The 16,828-nt window shown below is 40.8% G+C and overlaps 1 protein-coding gene across 3 annotated transcripts in view; it reads left to right on the top strand.

The window, feature by feature from the left end:
* Nucleotides 1-796: 796 nt before the first annotated feature.
* The window catches only part of RACGAP1 (Rac GTPase activating protein 1), a 28,428-nt gene continuing 12,396 nt past the window's right edge, over nucleotides 797-16,828 (top strand). Inside the window, exons 1-4 of one of the 3 annotated variants that reach the window (XM_047067023.1) lie at nucleotides 797-887; nucleotides 7,954-8,038; nucleotides 14,898-15,100; nucleotides 16,112-16,248. In XM_047067023.1, the coding sequence (XP_046922979.1) occupies nucleotides 7,954-8,038; nucleotides 14,898-15,100; nucleotides 16,112-16,248 (425 nt within the window). In that variant the 5' untranslated portion in view covers nucleotides 797-887. Of the gene's footprint in view, nucleotides 888-6,341; nucleotides 6,427-7,949; nucleotides 8,039-14,897; nucleotides 15,101-16,111; nucleotides 16,249-16,828 lie in introns of those variants that run through there. The other 2 variants (XM_047067022.1, XM_047067021.1) reach the window with 2 other exon arrangements.

The raw sequence follows: 16,828 nt of genomic DNA, 5'->3' as shown, positions 1-16,828 counted from the left end.
AGGGATAAAGGGAGAATAGAAAAGTTCAGAGTACATTACATTGTAGTAAGGATAAGCAGATCTCTGTGATACTTGGTTATAATGTAAAATTATTTCACACTGTGAGTCTGCATGAAAAAATATGAAAGCTCTGTGCTTAGCACAATTCCAAGTTCTAAATGACCATTTATTAAATGGAATTATAGTACTTTTATTTTGCATTTATCCCCCTCCCCGCCCCCCCCCCCCCAGCTGTTTCTTCCATTCTTGGCTACTGGAAAGCGGAGATCATATCATCTTTATTTTTCCAAGTCCTAGTAGAGCGCTTGTTATGAATTAGGCGCACTCAACAAATATGTGCCAAGTGAAACCCTGGATGAACGCATCAATGAATGAAGGCATTATATAGCTCAATAAATATGGTTACAAATGACTGTTCTACCTTCTTCCGGAATTCTTCCAATTCAACTGCGAGACGTGACACTGCTCAATTGATAATTTCCAAAAGCTCTAGTTCCCTGCTTGGGGAAAACAGAGAGGCTAACCATACTCTGCACTCACAGAGTGTCACTTGCCTTAGTCAACACGGTCTCCAGAATGGCTTCAGGAATCGCCTCCGAAGGAAAAAAAAAATCCCTAAAACCAATCAACGCCCCCGCCCCCTGTTGACCTTAGTACAAATGGCTGCCTTTGGCGTCGTCCTGGCAGCATGCGCATGCTCAGTCCTGGCCCCTCCCCCACCCCGTGGCGCTGAGGTGTGCGTCGCAGCGTAGAGGAATAAATTTCTCTGTGATTGGTTGGTGCAGGATTTCAAACCCGAGCCGGAGGCGCGTTGCTGCTCTGCCGTTGGATAAGGTGCGGAGGGAAGTGGAAGGCGGCCCAGGTGGGGGCCAGGCGGAACCGGCCAGGTGGGCGCTAGGGGCTGTGAGAGCAAGTGCGTCTGACTCTCTGGGTTTGTGGTAGGAGAGCGTCTGGGGTGGTGAGCCATGGCCACCGCGGGGGTGGGGGAGAAGGCCGGCACCTACGGCCCCTCCTCTGAGGGTCTCCACCGGCCGGGGGAGGCAGTGGCCCGAAGGGGCGGTGGCTGGGAGTGGAGGGTTTCTTTCTCGCCGCTATGTTTTGCGGAAAGCCGGGGACGTCTTTTTGAGGTGATGGCTTGAACTGGGCAGGAGCCACCCCCCAAATAAGTGACTTTCACTTACAGAGTTTGGGAGTGGGTGGGGTAATACTCCCATTCTCTTCGGAGGAGCATGGGTTTTTGGAAGGGAGGAAGCCCTGGTATTTGAGAGGCTGGGGTGGCTTGAAGCGGAGCCCCTCTTCCTTGTGGGCTGCGTGTTATCTAGGTAGGTGGGCGGAGGCAATGACATCTTGCCCGTCCCATCCTAATTAGGAACAACGAGGCCTTACTTTTGCAATTTCACGTACATTTCTCTTTGCTGGAACTCGTTCGTAGGCAGAAGGAGTGTTTAGCGACGCGGGGTGGGTGAGAAGATAAGCCTTTTTTTTTTTTTTTTTTCCTTTTTTAAAGGAAGTGTCCTTATCATTCTCTTATGTGTGGGGTGAGCTTTTCGACTTCGTGAAAGTGTTGAGAAGGCGCTTGTCCTATAGCTTAATCATTCACGTATTTATTCAGTGCATAATATAAGTACAAGACAATCTTATTTAAAGGAGCTTGCATTTTATATGGGGCGATAGAACTTAAAAATATAAACTGTGGTGAATCTAGTAGGCCTCTACACTATACTTTACATTAGTATAGCCCTTTTAGAAGATATTTTGGCAATATTTATCAAGAGCTATAAGAGGTTTTTTACCCTGCGATATAGTCATCCCAGCCTTGGAAACTATTCTAAGGAATACAGCCACCTGAAGAAAAAAAAATGTTCACAGCAATGTTCATTCATTCAGTGAATATATATTAGTTATTTGCCAACTGTCAGGCACTATTCTGGGCACCAGGGACTCAGCAATGAACAAAACAGACAAAAATCTGTGCCTTCTTTGAACTTAAACTACTGGGGAGACAAACAATTAAATAAGTTAATATATACATATGTTAGATGGAGATAAGTGCTTTGGAGGAAAACAAAGCAGAGAAGTGTTGGAGGGATAGGTTACAGTTGAAAATTGGGTAGTTAGTAAAGACCTCACTGAGAAAATGGCATTTGAATAAATCCCTGCAGGAGGTGAGGGTGTAACCATGCAAGGGATTACAGGTAGATGTAACAGAAAAACTGGAAATTACATGAATACCCAAAGAAGAGAATGGTTAAATAATTGCTAATCAACTTTTTGTAACTTAATGGAAACATGAAAGAGGAGAGCAAAACACAAAATTCTATCAATCTATGATTGCAATATTATGAAATATGAGTATATAATGGACAAAGATTAGATAAGGAGATGCTTGTAATTGTTTAGGGTGATGAGGTTTTAGTTTCATTATTAAAAAACATTGTTTTGAACTTAGAAAATTTACAGTATGATGCAGTGTTTTATATCTGCCAAATGAGTGTTAGAGATAATAAAGAGACAATTTTGGACTGAAATTGTTAGGGAATGCTTTAGTGAAATTGGTAAGACTTACACTAGACCTTGAAGAATGAAACTGCAGAATGGGAAGAATCTACAGAATCAGAAAAAAAAAAAAAAAGAAAACTTAGTATCTTAAACTGGTAATAATTTTCTAAGAAATAATTCAACTCATCTCTTTATTTTAGTCTTCATTCATGTTGGACTGAGAACATTCTGTTTACTCTTTCTGCAATTGATTTGCTCTTAAGAACATTTGGTTTCAAGATATTCCTTCTGCCTGGCAGTTGTGTAGAGGCTTCTGATATAGTGAAGCAGAAGCTGGACATTTGGGAAGAGGAATTGCTCTGAAATGCTTTCATATGAAAGAATCTTACAGTGTTGAGACTGTCTTAGGGAATGGTTTTCTTTGGCAGGGGAGAACCTGTATTGCTGAATTCTTGAGAATTTCCAGGTTTAGTAATGTTCCTGAGATGTTTTTCATTAAAACTCTTTCCTGGAAAACTCAGACAACCTTCTATTGCTTTGTCTTACAATATTTAACACCCTTGATGCATCTAAAATGTGATGTATAGGTCTCTTAATAATGTTGTTTCTAGGAGGAAGAAGAGGATAGAGACTTTTCCCAGGATACTCTGCAGTTAAGATCTATAATAGTCTGTTATTCTGAAGGACGATGTCTGTCTCTTGGCTGGGTGATTGAAATTAAATTGGGGACTCAAAGCAATCACATCAAGCTGAGACTCTTTCCTGGTGATGTGAAATTGCTCCCTTAGGGATACTCATAGATTGGGAATCTGTAACATAGTGACTTCTCCACCTCTGGGGCTTCTCATCAATAACAGCTGAGATTCTCTAGCACCTTTTTGTTTAAAGTGCTCCACAAACTGATTTCCTTGCTACACACAGGGATCATTTCAGCTTTCCCAAAAGGCAGCTGCCTCTGTAGTGAAAAGTGACAGCTGTTTTACAGCTGCAAAGCAATGTAGTACAATATGACTTTGTTTTTGTTTCCTTTCACATTAGTGTATCTCCCAGCTATGGAGCTAAATAATAAAGGGAGAGAAATAAAGGAGTATTCATGTGGGTGAAAATGTGACCCGGCAGGAAAATTAAGACCATTTTTAATTGACATTGAATAGGATGAGTGAATTTTAGCTTTTTGAGTTACAATTTGGCTGAGATATCAGAGTTAGTACTGATGCAGAAAGATATTTTTGTCATCTATAAATAACTCCTGAGTGTCACTTCTATAGAACGTTAATAAAAATACATAGTCCCCTAGCATATAAAGAGAAGAGGATTATATTTTGCTAGTGCTGTTTTTGGATTACCCTAAGTAAACCTGTGTTAGAGGAAAAACTATTCTCATATGCTACAAGCCTCATGTAAAACAGCTTGCTAAAGAGCCTAGACCTGGTCAGATTTTTGCTATCTTCTCCATTCTTCTTGGTCTGGGTTCCAGCTATGATTTGGTAATCACTGTGGTAGGATGTAAATGACAACTATCAGACCAAAACAAAAAACGTCATACTCACTATAATACCGTATATCTTATTTTATTTTAAGTTTATTTATTTATTTTAAAAGAGAGTGAGAGTGAGCAGGGGAGGGGCAGAGGGAGGGAGTGAGGGAGAGAGAGAGCATCCCAAGCAGGTTCTGTGCTGTCAGGGCAGAGCCATACATGGGGCTTGAACTCACAAACCTTGAGATCATGACTTGAGCTGAAATCCAGAGTGGGATGCTTAACTGACTGAGTCACCCAGGCACCCTTCTAATATCCTATATTTTAATAGTAAGGTTCAGTTTATACACTATAAAACTTCTACCTGCATGAATTGGTGATATTTTGTGAGGTAAATGGAGCACTATTACTGTTCCCAATTATAGATGAATCTCAGAATTTGACTTACCCAAGGTAATACTAGTAAATAGAAGAACTAAAACTTGATCCCAGGGCTTCTGTACAAACAACCCCTTTTTTAAACCGTTTTTTCAGTTTTCATCTATATTACACATTGATGTTGAGGTAGAATGGAAATTCTTTTGACACTAGAATCAAGGGTGTGTGTGTGTGTCCTGATTTTCATTTAGCAAATATTAATTGATTGATTGAACTCTATGCCCAATGTGGGGCTCACACTCATAATCTCGAGATCCAAGAGTCACAACTCTACCGACTAATACAGCCAGGTGCCCTTATCAAATATTTATTTTTATTGAGTGTGTGTGTAGTACAGTAGTGCCAAAGGTAAGGTTTCTTCTTACATGTGTAGTCTACCCAGGACACAGGGTAGAAACATGGTAAAGTTTTTTGTTTTTCTTAGAGAGAGAGAGAGAGAGAGACCAAGCGTGAATGGGGGAGGGGCAGAGAGAGAGAGAGAGGACAATACAGAATCTGAAGCAGGCTCCAGGCTCTGAGCTGTCCTCTCAGAGCCCAACATGGGGCTCAAATGATGCTTAACCAACTGAGCCACCCAGGGCCCCAAAACATGGTAAAGTTAAATTAGAGTGCAAGGGGTGTGTGTGTGTGTGTGTGTGTGTGTGTGTGTCTGAATGCCAACACACAGCAGTGGGGGATAGGTCAGTTGAAATGAGTGATGATGCCCTGCCAGTGATGAGGGGATGGGTATAAAACACATGAGAGAAGAGTCCACAGATGTTAGAGGGGAGTAACAAGGGTGATTCTGGGGTTTGGAACTGAGTGAATGATAAAAATAAGGAAATGAAAATTGGGAGTCGGTAGGGTAGTTGAGTGGATAGAGTAGTTGCTAATAATATGTATGGGGGGAAGGATAGAACAAAGTCTCAGAATCAGGCTACACTTCCAGGGCATCCCAAGCAAATTGAGAGTTACAGAACTGGAGTTAGGAGAGAGGCTGTGTTCAGGAGCAGGTGATTGTCTGGAGAGCTATAGTGACTAACATGAGATAGCTTGAGAAGTTCTAGAGACTGGAGGATTGAATTTTAGGGAATGTCTGGTGTTGAGAGGGAAGAACAGAAAACAATTCATAAGTTCTTCATAAAACTCTAAATCTGGAGACTCTGACAGTCTGGCAGTTAAGGGTTGGTTACCTCTTTGTTTTATAGCAGAGCACTGGGAGTTCAGTTAAACAGTGATCTCCTGGGTACCAGGCAGCATGTGTGGAGAATAATGTAGGTCCAGGTAGTTGTAGAAGGTAACATTGTGATCAGGAGATATCCCCGGTAGGTTGTTTGTGTCTTTAGTCTTTTTAGGAATCGGGTTGTGTTTTCAAGAGAGTACCTCCACAACCCTCACTCACTCTAGTGAGTGGCATTCGTAAAGAACATAGGCAAGAATAGTGGGCTAGAGGAACCTGAGAAAATGTGAGGATTTCTTTTAAAGGGAAGAAAGGATCAGGTTATTGTATTGTCATTTAAAACATCAAACCTTCTGATTTTTTTTTTAAACCAGTTTTTTTTTTTTTAATTTTTTTTTTTAACGTTTTTATTTATTTTTGGGACAGAGAGAGACAGAGCATGAACGGGGGAGGGGCAGAGAGAGAGGGAGACACAGAATCGGAAACAGGCTCCAGGCTCTGAGCCATCCGCCCAGAACCTGACGCGGGGCTCGAACTCACGGACCGCGAGATCGTGACCTGGCTGAAGTCGGACGCTTAACTGACTGCGCCACCCAGGCGCCCCTTTAAACCAGTTTTTAATACTCTAGTTGCATTGTGAAATTTTCCTTTTCTGCGTTCTTGGGCAGATAGTTTTCCTATGTACCGAATTCATGGTCTTAAGGTCTCAGAATACATAGATTAAGTGCTGAGATGACGGAGATCAATGCCCTACGTTAAAACTGATCAGTCTCTTCCCATTTTTACAGGGGCCAAAGGAAATCATCATTTGAATAAGCTACCGAATGCTCTGCTCCTGCCCTGTAGCATTTGGGTATATATGCCTATTTTGTCATATTGTTAAGTCATGGGCATCTTCAGGACTTCCAGACTCTTTCTGTCAGTTTTAATGCTATTCTTTTAGTTTTGTTCTTAGTTTAGAGAGGTTTTTGTAATAAATTTGTTAGTCTGGTTGCTTAGCAGCTTGCTGTGATTATGTAGCTTGGAACAGACACGTTGCCATTTGAAAATCTTGGTTTCCGGCCCTGATTCAGGTATATGTTGCCTCTAAGCTTAGAACTGAACTGAAAGCTTTTTGGCTACTAGAACAATCATCCTATGAGTACAAATGAATAATTAACATCTAATAGAAAATATCTTTATGTTTATCTATTCCTTTATCCTTTGTGGATTTTTTTTTTTACACCCTGTTCAACCCTCCTAGCTTACAATACAATCTTATATACATTGTAAAATCACTAAACCTTCATAAAAGAGTTCTTAAAATTTTATTTAGATGCATCAAATAAGGACCTGTACTAGAATGTAGAAGGGGTGATTTGGAGAAACATAAGAATCCTTTAATGGTATTTCTGAGGACATTCAATTTTCAAATGAAATTTATTTTTTAATTCATTTCCTTGATAATTTTTGTGACATCCAGTTGATGTCTTTTTTTTTTTCTTGACTGTTAAATGAAGATCTTATTTCCTCAAAGTGTTTCCAGTTAAAGTCTATTCAGAACAGAACTGCCTGTAAGGACACTCCTTTTTAATGTAATATCAGCAGGTCTTTGGGGGGGGGAAATATGAAGCCTGAAATTTGCTATACAGAATACAGTAGCAAATGATTTTTTTCCTTTGCCCTTCTAACTGTGAAGGTGGTGTATTGTCTCCTTGATGCCAGAACGTGGTACAACATAATCCTTTGCCTATACTTAGTATAAATTTATTAGACATAGTCCCTGCACACAGTCCAGAGAGCCCTGCATTACAGAAATAATTCTTGTGCTGCTGAGCTGGCGATTTCCTCACTTAATCACTCGTGTGACGTCATCTGTGCCGTTGGTAGGAAATGTGCTGACCATGTCCTGCATTTTAAAAGGCAGTTGCAACAGGGGTACTAGCTAAAAGTGAAATAAAAAATAAACCTTTTAAGTTACGTTGAAGGTCTTCATAGTCCAGAAGGATTAAAGTGGCAAAAGTATTAATCAGTAGACTGAGAACCACATTTTATAGTTGGTCACCTAGTAATCAACTGACATGCTTGTCCCTAACTGCTTTCCTCAGAGCTCCAGAATGATTGCAGAGTGGGGGGAAAGAAGTAGGCAGGAAGGGAGGTGTTATATTCGGAGGTCTGAAATGCTTTTCTGATTTTCAAATGAGTGTTAAAAACATTCCAGCTTTGTTTTTATAATAAAGATTGTACAAAACACCAATTGTTGGCTTGAGATCCTTATAATGGTAGCTACAAATGGAAGAGTCCAGATGTTAGTCCCTGATGGCTGTTGCATTGCTACTGAATCTTTTGTCTGGGGGAGAAGGCAGGACCCCTAATGTATATTTGATTTCTTGGCAGAAAGATGGATACGACGATGCTGAATTTGCGGAATCTGTTTGAGCAGCTTGTACGCCGGGTGGAGATTCTCAGTGAAGGAAATGAACTCCGTAAGTCATTCTGAGTTGGCCTGTGTGGAGAGGAAAAGCAGATTTCAAATCTGAGTTTTCTGCAAAGCTGAAGTGTGTTCCAGTCTTAAAATTGTTTTTCATTTGGGTTGCCTAAAAAGAAAGTGATGGTCACTTATCCATGGTCAAAGCTTAATGGACACTCATTCTAACCGGTCACTTTTTTCTGATAGTTGTTCTTAAATGTGTTCACGCAGACTTCTTTCATTATAAAGATTCTCTTTCCATTGAATAGTTGGCATTAGTTGCCAATTTCATTTTCATACCAAGAACTGGGCAGAATCTGAAGGTCCAAGGATGTTTTTTTTTTTAGTAGTTGTCTTTATTTTTTATCCTGGGCTTTTTTCCCCTGTGTGATGTAAAACATTTTCAACTGAAGAGGAGAAAAATGTCATAATTTCTTTTTGAAGATGGGACTGTTCATTTGCTTTCACCTATTTCATGTATTTGATTCTTAGTAATAAAGGATTGAAATTGGGTAGAGAGCTGGGGAGAAAAAGGAGGTGGTGATAGAATAGTGGGCTGGGAAGTAGATTAGTGAGAAAGGAGGTAGGGCTGACGGCCCTGACTAAAGTGATCTAAGGGAATTATTTTTATCAGCTTTTCTTTGGGTTGCCATCCTCTCCTGTTTCAGATTTTCATTAATACCTAATTTAGTAAGTGTTGCTCTTAAGTCAGCCTCACTGGTATAAAAGTAATGTAAGAACTGCATCTTCAACTTTTTTTTTTTTTTAATCTTCACAGTGCTTAGTATGGTGTCTTGCTTATGCCATTCAGCATTTTCTTTAATTTGATGTTTTTAATAGCTCTTATCCACTTACAGGCCTTTTAAGACAATATTCTATTTTCTCTCTCTTAATAGCTGTTCCATAGCTCTATCATCTGATACCAGCTCAGTAACCATGATGGCATACTAATTAGGCTTCTCTTTGAGGTTATATCATCTCAGAAGATGGATTACTTTGGAGTCTAGTGGGGAAGAGTATTGAATAAGAGATCTTCAAATTCAGGCTCATTCAAATATTTAGTGAAAACCTAAAACAGCTTTTAGTACATGTTGAGTTGAGGAAAAGGGATGACTGGCTGAGTGGCTTCATGGACAAAAGTAGGGTTTGAGTGGAACCTTAGATGTAGGGTGAGATCCCAGCAGACAGATGAAAGAGGGCATTTACATGGAGGCAAGTGGGTGCAGGGTTTGAGGGGAGTAGGAGTAGGGGAATGGGATGATCCCAGCAGAACTTTTGGAAGATTACCCAAGCAGAGGTGGAGGCTGGGAGACCGATGAGGGCACAGTTGCCATAGCTCAGGAAAGAGGCAGGAGAAGCCCTAACTGGAATGGTGTTTGTTTGTTTGTTTTTTAAATGTTTATTTATTTTTGAGAGAGAGCACGAGTGGGGGAGGAGCAGAGAGAGTGGGAGACACAGAATCAGAAGCAGGCTCCAGGCTCTGAGCTGTCAGCACAGAGCCCAACGCAGGGCTCGAACTCACAAACCGTGAGATCATGACCTGAGCCGAAGCCGGATGCTCAACTGACTAAGCCACCCAGTCACCCCTGGAATGGTGTTTGTGACGTAAAGATGGAAATAAGGGGAAAGGGGTAGAAGAGACTGTGGTAATAAGATCTCTAGGAGGAGGCAGCTGATAGGATGTGGGGGCAGAGGGAGGAATCTGAGGTTTAGAATCTCAATAACTAGTGCTGGCTTTTAACTGTTATTTTTGTGTCTGTTTCTCCATCTGTAAAATAGGAATTCAAATGTCTTTATCTTCTTTGTGGGAGTGCTATGAGCATTTGGGGGATAAAACGAGATACCAGTTGTGAAAATACTTTGGAAGTAATTATGCCAAAAAAAAAAAAAAGATATTTATTTTTACAGGTATCTTTGTTTTATAAACACATTTTTATCTTCCCATTGATTACTGTTATAGAATAGAGGTATGTTTTTCCTCCCTCTCCAGATCCTTAACTCAGAACGTTGGCTTTTGAGGAAATAGAGTGGTTTCGTGTTTTCTAGACTCTAGAATCTCCTTTCTTTCTTTTTTTTTTTTTAATGTTTATTTATTTTGAGAGAGGGCACACGCACATTTGCAAGCAGGGAGAGGGGAGAGAGAGAGTTCCAAGCAGGCTCCGTGCTGTCAGCACAGAGCCCAATACGGAGTCGGATGAAATCAAGAGTTGGATGCTTAACCATCTAAGCTACCCATGTTTCCCTTAGAATCTCCTTTCTGCAACCACCTAAGTCTGTCCTCTTCTTTGATCCTAGGAATTCCTCCTATGACTAAGTATCCAGACTCCTTATTCTTGTCTTTCATCATAGTAACTTCATTCTTCTCTCTCCTTTTTGTATAGTTTGTTTTTTTTTTTTAAAGCTAAGTCCTAGATTCCTGAAATATCAGAGTGAAGGTTAATATTCAAATAAAATGACTTTAATAGCCTAGGTATGTTGTTATCTTTGTTTTCCCTAGTCTACATGATTTTTATTTTATCATGAGCTGCCTGAAATTTTTTGAGGTCATTGGTGTGTAAATTAGGAATAAATATAATTAATATTTATCAGGTGCCTGTTGTGTGCTAACACAATGCTGGGTTTGTGCTATGCTATATATTAGGTGATATTACAGTGTGTATGACATGACCTGTCTTCAAGAAGATTATGGTATTTAAGTTTCAGAGACAGGTTTCTTATGAAACAGAAGATAAAACAAGTATTAAAATATATGCTTCTGGGAAGTATAGAAAAAAGTAATGTGGAGCAAACAGATTAGGAAAGGATTCATGGAACAGATGGGACTAGAAGAATGGATACATAAAGAAGAGTGTAGGTAGGGCATTCTGTTTGGAGTACATAGCTTGATCATGAGAGAAGGCAGAAATGAGCATGGGTCTGTTCTGGGAGCAGGGACAAGAAAGAGTAATGTGTAACGGTGGGAGGTAAGTTTGAATAGATGGTGAGGTGGGCTTGGATGCCTGGAGTTTAAATTTGGTCTGGGGTCACCTCCTCGGTGGCTCAGTCAGTTAAGCGGTGGCTCAGTCAGTTAAGCGTTTGACTCTTGAGGTTGAGCCCGCATTGGGCTCTGCGCTGACAGTGCGGAGCCTGTTTGTGATTCTCTCTCTCCCTCCCTCTCTCTCTGTCCCCTTCCCTGCTTGCACTCTCTTTCTCTCTCAAAATAAATAAACATTTCACAAATAAATAAATAAATTTGATCTGAGCAGCAATTCTTCATTTATCTGTTCAATGAATAAAGTGCCTACTGTGCACTATAAGGCATTGGAAATAAAAGAGACACAGGGCCCTTGCCCTTAAGAAGCTCAGAGAGTAGGGGGAAAAACAAAGGGAAGAGCCTGTGCAAGGCCCCAGGAGGAGTGAGCTGAGAAAACAAGATCTGTGGGACTGTTTTAATCTATTTGTTAAACTATGAACCAAATTCTGTTTGTGTGTGTGTGTGTGTGTGTGTGTGTGTGTGTGTGTGTGTGTGTGTTTAATTAAAGATTATCCTCAATTTTTTTTTAAGTTTGTTTATTTTGAGAGAGGGGAGCAGAGAGGGAGAGAGAGAGAATCCCAAGCAGGCTCTGCATCACAGGCATGGAGCCCAATGTGGGGCTTGAACTCGTGAGATCATAACCTGAGCCAAAATCAGATGCTTAACCTACTGAGCCACCCAATCACCCCAATCCTCAATTTGTTTTAAAGAATTCTCCTTTCTCTTACCACCTTTCTGATAGATGCATTTCATAGTTTAATATATACATAACTTTTTAGAGGAGCTAATTTGAATTTAATCTTTTGTACATGTAGTTCATGACGGGGGCTAACATTAATTTGCATTGTGATTCACAAACTGACCAAAAAATGCCATTTTTTAAAAATGTTTGTTACTTTTTTAGAGAGAGAGTGAGCACGTGTGTGAGCCAGGGAGGGGCAGAGAGAGAGGGCGGACAGGATCCAAGGCAGGCTCTGTGCTGAATGCAGAGATCCTGATGCGGTGTTTGAACTCACAAACCGTGAGATCATGGCCTGAGCTATGTCAGACACTTAACCGGCTGAGCCATCCAGGTGTCCCCAAAATTCCATGTTTGTTGATCTCCAACATCAAAATTTTTCCTGATCTGTGATGTAAAGTGCCTTTTTTTTTTTTTTTTAAGTTTACTTACTTTTGAGAGAGAGAGACAGAGTGTGAGCAGGGGAGGGACAGAGAGAGAGGGAGACACAGAATCCAAAGCAGGCTCCAGGCTCTGAGCTGTTAGCACAGAGCCTGATGCAGGGCTCGAACTCACAAACTCTGCGATCTTGACCCGAGCCACAGTTGGATGCTTAACTGACTGAGCTACCCAGGTGCTCCCCCCCTCTTTTTTTTTTAATTTTAGAGAGATGGTGTGAGCAGGGGAGAGGGGCAGAGGGAGAGAGAGAGAGAAAGAGCGAGAATCTTAAATAGGTTCCACACTGAGTGGAGCCTGGTGTAGGGCTCGATCCCACAACCCTGAGCCGAAATCAAGAGTCAGATGCTCACCTGACTGAGCCACCCAGTGGCTCAGTGCCACCCATGTCCCTAACATGCCATTTTGATCCATTCTAGCAAACTTAGTTCATTCATAACAGAATTGTATGTAAGTAGTATCGTAGGTACACAGATGTTCTGATTTTGGTCTAACATAAATCAAGTTGCACTAATGATTTAGTCCTTTGTACGATTAATATAGGAAGTCTTCCCTTGAAATGTACTTATACTTTATTTGGTTTGAGTTCCTTTGTCCAATTTGGTTGGACCTATAATATATGCCAATTAACAATGAATAGGGATTAAAACTCAAATTTAACAAGACTTCAAGGAGGAGTATCCTAAAGAGCAAACAAACCAGCACAATTAGGTCCAATGGAAATCTTTCCTCAAAATTGTTTTTCAATTCACTAAATATTTGAGTGTGTGTGCAGCACTGTATTTAGAAATATTTAATTGACCTCAATGTGGAGCTAGAAAGATTTTGGATGTATAGTTGAAAAGTGTGTTTCTTGTTCTTTATTTCTTGATATTGAAGTGCTATTACATACATCAGAAAAGTACACAAATCGTAAAGTGTACCACTTGATGAATTGCCAGAGTGAATGTGGCTAAGAACGAGCTCTTTAAAAAAGTTTTGTGAGTCTACATTGTTGAAATAAATATGCAAAAGGAAATATTGTTTGTTTTCTTTTTCTTTCTTTTTCTTTATTTTTTTAATGTTCATTTTTGTGAGAGAGAGCACAAGCGGGGGAGGGGCAGAGAGGGAGACAGGATCTGAAGCGGGGGATGCTCCAAGCTGATAGTAGAGAGCCCGATGTGGGGCTCCAACCCACAAACTGTGAGATTATGACCCAGGCTGAAGTAAGACGCTCAATTGACTCAGCCACCCAGGTGCCCCTTCTTTTATTATTTTTTTAAATGTTTATTTATTTTGAGAGAGAGAGGGAGAGTGTACAGAGCCCAACGTGAAGCTCAATCTCACAGGACCATGAGATCATGACCGGAGCTGAAATTAAGAGTTGGATGCTTAACTGATGGAGCCACCTAGGTGCCCCTCTTTTTCTTTAAATTCAGGAGGAAAAAACATAGTAATGTGTTCTAAACTGTTAACAAAACCAGCATACCATTTAAAGCTATATGTAGATACATATTTGTGTGTGTGTGTATCTTTGATATTTGCATTGTCTAAGATAACTAGGTCATAATACCCTGTTCTGCTAAAACCTGTTGTTATAAACTGAAGTGTCCTTATGTGTAAGACTTGCTTTTTCTAGATTGAATTGGCATCCTAGTTTGTAGGTATGAAACTTAGTCAAATTATTAAAACTGCTTTAAAAGGGCACTGTATTCATGTTTCTGTGCTCTTAGGTTAAATTCAAATAGGAAAAGTGCCCTTACTACCCAAGAATCTGCTAGCTTTGTGTGCCTGTGGCCTAGTTTCGACTGTAAACTGGGTTAGTTTGACCAGCAGCAGATGTACACCTTGGGAACTTCCTCCATGACTGTGGTGGGGAGTGATGCCTAGAGATAGATTGAAGGTAACTGGAAAATAGGAAGGCAGTGTTGAATAGTCTTTGCCAAATAGCAGGTGGCAAGTGTGAATGCACCAGGGTTATCCTGCTTTGAGGCACTGCCTTGGAAGTGATGCTGTCTCTGCAGACATTTGAGGAGAGTCCACATTCTGCCATCAGTGACTCACCCTAAGTTACTATGATCTGTTCTTACTGTGTCTTTCCCACATAAATGTTTGCATACCCTTCAGGGCAGTGTTAAACAGCACAAGCAAATTGGCTCTTTACTTTCAAATCAATATTTGTATAATTATATAGTTGAATGGAATTGCAGGCCCAGACATCTATAATATTAATCTACATCTACCGGAGCATATTACAGCAGTTATATTTGAATTTGCTATTTAACGTCTCTCTGGCGCAACAATGCGTGACTCTAAAGGAGGCTGTTTTTGTTTTATAGCTGTAACTGTCCTGGTGCGTGACAGCTGCCCCAAAGGTATCCCCCTTTGATATCCTTCTGTTCAGGAGCATTCAGTGTTGGTATTACATCTGGAGCCAGGTGACTAATGATTTCCTTATTCCATAGCAGATGCCACTGGCTAAGCCAAAGTAAGTAGCCTATCGAAACAGGAATTGCTTTCCACAAAGCTGACATGTCGGGTGATGAACATATATCCAGACCTGCTCCTGGTTATTTTCAGGTAGATTTGCCCAGAGTCTAGCTGATCCCTTAGTTAAAAATTTGGAGGAAAACTAACTAGAGGACTCATTCGTTAGAGCATTGTACCCTGTTTGGTGCTTGAATGACTGAAGTTTCCCCCTTTCCTTAGAATTCATCCAGTTGGCAAAGGACTTTGAAGATTTCCGTAAAAAGTGGCAGAGAACAGACCATGAGCTGGGGAAGTACAAGGATCTTTTGATGAAAGCAGAGACTGAGCGTAGTGCGCTGGATGTTAAGCTGAAGCACGCACGCAATCAGGTGGATGTCGAGATCAAACGGAGACAGCGAGCTGAGGCTGACTGTGAGAAGCTGGTGTGTATTGTTCTCTATGCCAGAACCGTGCGGTGGGGGGAGGGGGCAGCGTCACCTGGTAACGTTTCCACCCGCCGGTTACGCTCCCTTTCTTCCACATTATAGAACTAAAAGCAACCTGTCCAATGACAACTTGGCCTTGATGGGAGGTGAAATTGCAGTGTAGGAAATCCTGTTCTTCATAGGTTGAAATTGAAATTTTTTTTCTCTTTTACACTTGAAACTCTGACTTAATACATTTCAAATGAGAATTTAGAGAAAACTAGGGAATTCCTAGTATGCTTGATCTGTCACAAGATGTTGGCTCTCTCTTCTGCTACCCAGAATGTCCTCATCCTTTTGTCAGTAGCTGGTACTTTGTTATTGATACAGGCAAGACAACTCTTAGGTTTTTCCTTCATTACCGCTCCTGATTCAGGGTCAGGGGCTGGGCGTATTCAGCCAGTTGAGCAATGTGACTAACGGGGAACACTATCATTTTGATGTACCAGGGTGGGTCATGATACAAAGGAAAGCCTTTACGAGGAGGCACTAATCCATCTTGGTACAGTGTTAAATGCCTCAGTAAGCTCAAATTGACTGGTTCCAGTGCGTCACAGCTTTGTATCCATTTTAATGCATTTTGTTCCACCGTTTAGAAAGGTGGGTGGCTGCTTTGATCCATAAAAGAGGCCAATAATTGTCCTGATAAAATGACACTAAATTGTTTTTGCTATGTGAAATCTATTTTAGGACTCTCATTTTGCAATACTGTCTTGGATTAGCAGGTTGACCCAAAAGTCTAGTAGCAGAAACCCCACTATTCTATATGGAGTTCATTTTACCAGTCAGAAATCAGAAGCACAATCTGGGCTTGATGTGAATTAATATGCTATTGGTGTAGCAGACTTCCTGGAGGCTCATTTGCATAATGCTGTATTTTAATGTCTTCTGGTCTGTCTGTCCCATAAATTTGAGGTGAAGCTTTCTCCCCTGGTTAGCTAGGATGTTCTACTCTGCTTTGGTCTGCAGGAAAGACAGATTCAGCTGATTCGAGAGATGCTCATGTGTGACACATCTGGCAGCATTCAACTAAGTGAGGAGCAAAAATCAGCTCTGGCTTTTCTCAACAGGGGCCAACCATCCAGCGGCAATGCTGGGAACAAAAGGTGGGGAAACTGCATCTGTTGTTATCTGATCACAAGCAATGCAGCTGTCAGAAGTTCTTGTTATCTGAACTCTTAAATATACAGCTTCTGGAATGTGTGCTGAATAAAGCAGAAAAAGACTTTGGAGGAAGGGTGGGTGGGAAATAAAGGCACAAGGGCCTCCCTATTTCTTTTATCTTGTTTTGTTTTTGATCTTTCCTTAGGATGTGGTTTCACCCTGGGTAAAATTTTGATGTTGGCGCTAAATTGCACATCAATAACTAATCCTACTCATTGCTAAGAAACCTAAAGGTGAAAGTGACAGTTCAGCAATACTTTCAGTGTTTACTCTCCAGAGATCTCTTGTAGCTCTTCGGGTTTAGAAGGCCTTCTGTGAGACAAGACCAGACCATAATTTTGGTTCCACTGCATCACTATTTAAATAGTCTCAACCAGGCTTTGAATTTAACACCCCCAATACAATACGTAGGGAAAGGTCAGCACTCTTAAAGCTATTTATTTTGTTGCTTGGTTGTTTTATGGGGAATCTTTATAACTGAGAAGATATATGGGCTTAATTTCTTCAAAAGCTAATGCTGGG

This window comes from Lynx rufus, unplaced genomic scaffold, assembly GCF_022079265.1.
Source record: "Lynx rufus isolate CCGP_SWC_20201006 ecotype Redwood Valley unplaced genomic scaffold, mLynRuf1.p SCAF_7, whole genome shotgun sequence".
NCBI lineage: Eukaryota > Metazoa > Chordata > Mammalia > Carnivora > Felidae > Lynx > Lynx rufus.
The sequence above is the reverse complement of the archived record's forward strand: the minus strand, read 5'-3'. Positions and strand labels throughout refer to the sequence as shown.